Source organism: Cupressus sempervirens, chromosome 6 (assembly GCF_028749045.1).
Source record: "Cupressus sempervirens isolate cs-2001-9-10 chromosome 6, ASM2874904v1, whole genome shotgun sequence".
Taxonomy (NCBI): domain Eukaryota; kingdom Viridiplantae; phylum Streptophyta; class Pinopsida; order Cupressales; family Cupressaceae; genus Cupressus; species Cupressus sempervirens.
In genome coordinates, this window is record NC_143123.1 from 104,012,869 (window position 1) to 104,020,001 (window position 7,133).

General features: G+C 34.7%; 1 protein-coding gene across 1 annotated transcript; it reads left to right on the forward strand.

Moving 5' to 3' along the window:
* The first annotated feature begins 838 nt into the window (after positions 1-838).
* On the forward strand, positions 839-5,267 carry LOC149551460 (uncharacterized). The gene is made up of 4 exons (XM_089790098.1): positions 839-923; positions 1,026-1,122; positions 1,420-1,516; positions 4,639-5,267. Exons 1-4 carry the CDS (start codon positions 839-841, stop codon positions 4,957-4,959), a joined length of 600 nt encoding a protein of 199 aa, XP_089646224.1. The 3' UTR covers positions 4,960-5,267.
* The last annotated feature ends 1,866 nt before the right edge of the window (positions 5,268-7,133 follow it).

The following is a 7,133-nucleotide window of genomic DNA, read 5'->3' on the forward strand; positions in this document are numbered from 1 at the left end:
TGAGGCTATCCAACATCAGAATAAGTAGATAAGAGATGCCTGCATCCATAACCTGTTCATGGAGAAGCCTTTTAAGGTTTCCTAACATACATGGGAAGCAACTGAAGCACATTGATAACAAGAACACATGCCAATAAGCTAAATGCCATTATTGAAAGCCATGGACACACAGTTCAAGCAATTGATTCATTGCTTCTCTTGAAAAATGTATGAAATACTGGATTATCTAAGCGTGAGCTGAATTTACCGCCCCTCTTCTCACCTGTGGGGAAGGCTCTAATCAAACGTGTGAAGAAAATACTGACATCAGGCTCTAATCCATGGTCCAATAACACTCAATAATAAACCCATCATAATTACACACAATGGATGAGGAAAGTCACTCTGAACCCCTTATGGTTGTCACTTCTTGGGGAATATGTAGAATTCATTTTGTTCTCTCCATTTGAGAATTTATACATAAATGTTGTTTAGATGCTCTGGTTCTTATATATTTATGTAGTCCCCTCTTTCCTAGCCAATACATTATGTACAAAACAGTAATCTTTTCATACAACTGGCTGCCTGTCTCAAGTATTTCTGCTGTTCTCTCTCTTTATTCAAATATTAATTTAGGGCAGAGCAGTCTTTTTTAGTAGCAGCCGGTTGTTCGTATTGATCATTTTGGTATTCTCCAGCAAAGCTCTTTTATCATTTTCTCTCTTATCTGCTCATCTAGCACATCAGGAAGCCGGTATAATCTGTTGATAGACATTTTTCTTTTTAATTATTCTTTTTGACGATTATAAATATTTACTTTAATTGAATAGTTGTGTACAGTTCAGCACAAGCACAGGTTATGGATTGGCATCTTTCAATGTTTAGGCCCAAGCCCAGAAAATTTACAGCTGCCATTTGGCCTCCACTGGACCCACTGCACGAAGGCAAAGATATAGAAATTAGTGCTTTTAGGGGAAAAATGTTTAATTGCCAATTGGACATTTCTCTATTTTGGTCCTCTGAAGAATCAACTCTTTCAACTTGAGCATCAACCCAGAAAATAAGTATTTACCTTTCGCAAGTTCTTCATACGAGGCTTACCTTTCGCAAGTTCTTCATACGAGGCATAACAATACGATATAGGTAAATGCTGGAAAGAGTTTTGAGTGCTGTTTTCATAACATAACCCTGGGCTGTGTTGTTTCTGCAAAAAGGACAATAACGATCTTATTGTTGATAGCCAAAATCTATTTTCAATGTTAAATCTCAGAATATGTTTTAGTTCTTCTCATTGGCTGGACACAACTACACATTTCCCATTTTCTGTAATATAAAATATCTAATTTTAAAAAATAGTCATTGATGTCTAGTCAGAATATTTACATTCTGTTACTGCTAAGTTAAATATGTGAGCTGACTCATAGCTCTCTTTTGAACCAGTGAAGAATGCAGTTTTGTCTTTCCTAGAAGGGTGCTCTTTCCTTGGTTGGATAACATCTTCATCTGTGACTACTTGCAAGCCAAAGAAACTTTTCAGGTCAGTGCAGACATCTTATAATTTAATGTCATTGCATTGCTATTTGTTTGCAATTTAGAATACTTTTATATTCAATATATGGACAGTAATGTTTAATGGATGATTTTTTGAAAAGAGATCAGGCCTTACTCTCATGCAGAATGCTTCATATGTTTGCATAATGGACTTGTAAAATGTAAGTGTGAAGTATCAATGCAACTGAAGCTTGGAACCCAGATCTTATTTTTTTTATATTATATAAGAATAGTTATAGATAAGCCAATTCTTTGATGACTGGTCATAGTTGGAAAACTCTCATTTGGCAACAACTTGCCAAGCCCCAAAAAGTTTATTTGAGAAAACATCGGCCAGTTTTTCAAAAAAACTTGGGAACCTTAAAAGTTGTCAACATTTAATTAAAGTGCACAAATGAAAACTGGTGAAGGAAAAATGTAATTTTTTGGCCTATATCCCTGGCCTGTGTGCATGGGCTTCGTTTGTTAAAAACTCGCCAAAAACTCTGCCGTTAATCAGCGAGTTTTTTCAAACTGCCGAGTTTTTGAAATAGTGATTTTTGGTGGAAAAGCTCGCCTGGCAAAAATACTCGGCAATTTTGACTAATCGCAGATTACTCTGCAATTATGCCAACTATGCTTTGAACATCTAACTGTAATCTAATGATGAAATAAGCACAAGTTAGGAAGATGAAATTTGCACCATCTATAGAAATGCATATGGACACCTTCAAGGTAACAACAGCAATAAAGGTACAGTTAGTAGCACCAAAGGAGAGCAATTTAGTTTTAATTATTAATAAGAATCTACTTCCAATTCTTCATAGAAGGAATGCAAATATCAAAGGTGTAAAAGTCACAAGAACCTAGATTATATATCTTTATTAGCAAAAACCTTATGATAACAGCACCAGTATATCTGGGTCCAAGTATAGTATAATGTGTGAAATGAATACTCCGATATCTTGATAAGTTGAAATTTAACAAAATATCACTAGGGTTTTTTAGATCCATCAAGTGGCTCGGCATACGCTTCTAGTGTCTTTTAAAAATTGATTGTTTAAAGAGATGGAAAGGTGGAGATAGTAAATGTAAGAGGGCCCACATGTGAAATTTGAGTGATCATCTTATCATTCCTTGGTGATCTAACAATGCAATTGCACCTATTTTTGTATCATTTGAAAGGAAGATGAATATTTTTATAGATCTTCCTTTCCTATATCATTACCAGTTATGTGAATTCGTAATGTCCCCATTTTTGTGCCTTCCTAAGCATCAGTTTTTCAGAGGTTAGCCATTAATCGGTGATCCCCAAAGGCTAATGGGGTGATTAGGAGGTCCTTTGAGGGTGATATAGGGTTGTTCAGCTTGGCCCTCTGGGTGTCTTCTTTGATACTCTCCATCTCAGTGCATCAGTTTATTTGTGGTTTGCCTTGCAAAGGTCTTTCTGGCTTCGTTTATACAGACTTTAGTAAGTCACTTGGACATTTGGGACCATACTATTTGTGATAAGTCATTGGGATGGTCAGAGGGCAGTACGATTATATCTGGAAGCCGGCAGGATCAATTGTTGGTTTGATATTGGTATTTAATGGAGTTTGTGATTTTAATTAATTAGTTAAATAATAAATTCAATTGAATATCTTGATGATTATAGAATACATAAGGGGTCAAGTGTGCATCTAATATATTAATGTCAAAGTATTTAATTATTATGCCAAATGGGATGCCAACTTCGGGATAAAGAAACATAACAATTTAATAGTAATGATTTAAAAAGCCAAACAAGGCATTGCTTTTTGGTGTGCACATAAAAAGCATAATTGACCACTTGCAAATAGTTAAAGTTGTTTGGAGAGCAAACGTTTGCTGCTGAAGATCCATATTTCAGGAACGAAAGCTCTCAAGGGGGGCAGTGCCCACAGGTGTGACCATGTGAGACATCATTCAAGGGTACTTGGTTGTAATCTCATCCAGAGATTATACTCGTGCTTATTTTGAATTCATACTTCCAAGGTTCGACAGCTTTACAGGATTTATCATCATCTAGGTCATATGTAAGTTGTCACTGCTGACATTCTAAGTCAAAGGGCAAAAGCCATTCAAAGAATCCAACTCAAAATATGAAAGCAATTATAATTAAGTTCCAACCAATGAGAAAATGTTTTGAGTGTTCCTAAAACATTAATTACAGAAAATGTCAGTATGCTGCTATGTAATGCTACTGTGCAAGTAAAAATGGCATTGTTTGTGTGTGCAACAATCTTATTGTGTTGTCTGGGATGATTCCCCTTTATATTGTATGTTTTGATCAGTTTGGTATTATACATTAAGCCATGTAACCTAAAATATATTCTGTTAGTCAATAAAAATGCTTAAAATAAATTAGTAAAGCCATATGTGCTCAAGTTTTGTTAATCTTCTTGTGCCAAAACTGTGCATAGCTTACACACACCCTGAAGATAGTTTATTACAATATGTTTTAAACATCAGAATATGCAAATATTTCTGAACTTCGGCATCAAACATCTTTCAATATAAAAGAAAGGTTATACCAAATTACTAATAATATTCTATAGACAATAAATATTAATTTTTCAAAGCCTGTATCTGTAAGACTACGTAGGGATTCTTTTTAAATTAGTGCTGGAGGCTTGCCATTGATCAGGGCATCACTTGAAGCACTTCAGGCAAGATCAACATGGGCTTCACATGAATATGTACAATTGGCATGCATGTTTTGTTTTGTTGTATAACTTACTAAAATTTGCAATGGATTAGAAGTAGGATATAGCTTGAGATGTGTAAGGAATTTTTTTGACGGGTTCGCCATGAATATATACGACAGGCATGCACGCTCTCTTTGTGAGTGTGTGGACTGTAGAGTTCCCTTCTGCATAAGAATGCTCTGAATAATTTTCAGTGTTAAATTGCAGTGCTCATTATCAAATTAATTATGAAATACAGGTTAGTTGGTGCTTCTTCTATGGTGAATATAGATGGCATTTTGTTGGCATGTAATCTCCAATAATGATTATATATGCTTCACTTGTGAGATCTCAAAGATAAGTGTGTTAAGATATGTTATAGCAAGCACTTTGGCTAACCCTCATTTCTACCCATTCACAGGATTTACATGAGCGTTGTGAAGAATTGATGTCCATGAAAAGTCCTCTGGATCATTCAAAAATTCTTGAGCCTGAGGAGTCTGGGTCTGCAACAATTGGGATGTCATTCTGGGGTATGATGGGTGGAAACCCATCTTCAACCTGCACGAAGGGAAATGATGATCCTGGAAGAACTGAAAAAGAATCTATCGCCGACTTGTCGAAATTGAGGGTAGTAACATTTGGAAGTTTGCATGGTGCAGTTGCTCTAATCGTTGTCATTCTTGCCATATTGATTGCACTAATTATGTCAGCAACTGTTTGGAGAACAAGAAGTGAATGAGAAGTACTAAAATTTCTCATTCTTGAAATTCTTTCTATTTTAATTTCATTCACAGTGGAATGCTTTGGTGGTTACAGGCTAATCTCATTGATGAAATGCAAAAATGTGGAAACCGTAAATGTAAATGCAAGCATGTTAGATTTATTTTCGGATGGTCTATATATTCAAAATTTTGACTCAGAGAATATAGGTTGGGAATCCTATATACAGGAAACCTAACTTTTCTGCCATAAAACAAAATACTGGGATTTAAACTATTTGGAGATGATTTTTAGTATTTGTTTAAATAGATTGTGCCACTTTACCCAGGGATGGATTCAAGAATCTAATGTCGAAGACTGAAAACACTAAAGACAATGCGGTACAAGTTGAAGTGAATGCCCCAAGTTCCAATAGAAAAGTCAAGATATGGAAAACACAAAAGAAAGATGGACTATCCAGGAGATATTTTGATATAAAATAAATTTATTAAGAGAATAACTATGACCCTGGTCAATATTCAATTGATTTTAATTAAATGGAAAAGTTAAGATAGAGAAAAAAACAAAGATGGACTATTCACCAAGACTTTTTAACTCAATTGGTTCAGAGAATGAGTATAGGTCAATATTCCATTTGATTTTACACCATTGCCTCATGGTCTGCTCCAAGAAAATTTTGAATCAAGATCTTTTGCCGTGTCAAATTTGTCTTCCAATCTTATGGTGCTTTTTGTTGCAAGGTAAGCGACAAGCATATGGCATTAGGGAAATCAGTTGCTCTGGGCAGAGATATAAATACGAGATTTGCAAAGGAAGTGTATGGGTTGATTTCACAAGGTTTATAAGTGAGAAGCCCGTGTTTCTGGTTAACTGCAGATTTAAAAATAATCTTTATATCATAATGAATGTTGGGCATGATATCTGTCATTTTGATTCATTCCTGGATTCATGTATCTATTAATAAAACTTGTTCACTTCATCATTTTAATTCTTTCAAGCTGTCTCAATGTTTGCCTAAATTCAGACCAGGCTAACAATTTTGGCAACATTGTGGAGTTTATATTGGCACAGGGATGAAGAAATTGTAGCAGTGATAAAACTAAGACGATGTTTATCAGGATGCAGGGTATCCCTTTAACCATTTCCATTAGTTGTAGAGGTGCTAGGAAGGAGAATCTTCAAGCGCCTAACTTGTAGACACTAATTAATGGTGGCATTGTTTAATTGAAAATATCTTGATGAACTATGAGAGGTTCATTAGATTAAGGAAAAGGTTGACGGTATAACTTTTTTCGAAGCAAGTTTGTTAATTCTCTTATGATTTTTTTACAGATATGAAGATTATAGTAAAAAATAAATAAAATTTAACAATTACCATTGATAGGAAATAGGTATGCTTTATAGTGTATTGTACATGTTAGATTGGCTTCTAACAAGTCTTGACATCCATTTGTAGATGGCATATTTTGACAAGAAGCAAGGTTAAGGTTATTGTTGATGGTGATTTTTGGAAATAAATAAGGGTGCTCGAGATTATGGAAGAATATAAGATTTGACCTTCATTTCTCTCAATTGTTTGGTGATGCACAAGCTACTTGGCTGGTTGCTTTCCTCAAAGTTCTTAGTTTGTGGACTTGGGTTAAAGCATATGTGATTGTCCATGAATACCCAATGGCAAGGTGCAAGAGGTCGGGTGTGGTTTATCAGTGGCAACCTAAATTTTTATTAGAAAGCGAGGATTTTGAAAAGGCCCTGAAACCATTAACATTACATAAGTTAGAGCATGTAGCACAATAGGATAGTAATGGATAGATAAATGACAAGAATCAATGGAATTGCCAAAGACAATCACCATTAAACAACTACAATGTAGCACATGAAGTAAAACTACCCAAGAAAGTAGGGTAGTAATCAAAAGCCAACCAAATAATGATGGTTAAAAAATGTTCTCTAAAGATATTTGGTTAACGTAGTAACAAATGTTGTTCTCTCCTAAATGACCTTTTTTTTTTAAACAAGGATTATGCACAATACAATGACATTTGAGAGTTCATTAACATGCTTTTAAATTTATTCTTCTTCACATTAACTTTTGTTGTGCGACCTTAATATTATATCAATTTTGTATGTTGAGTTGATCCTCATGTTTTATTGTCAAGGCTTTTGCTCTAATTTCTAGATTGTACACATGAA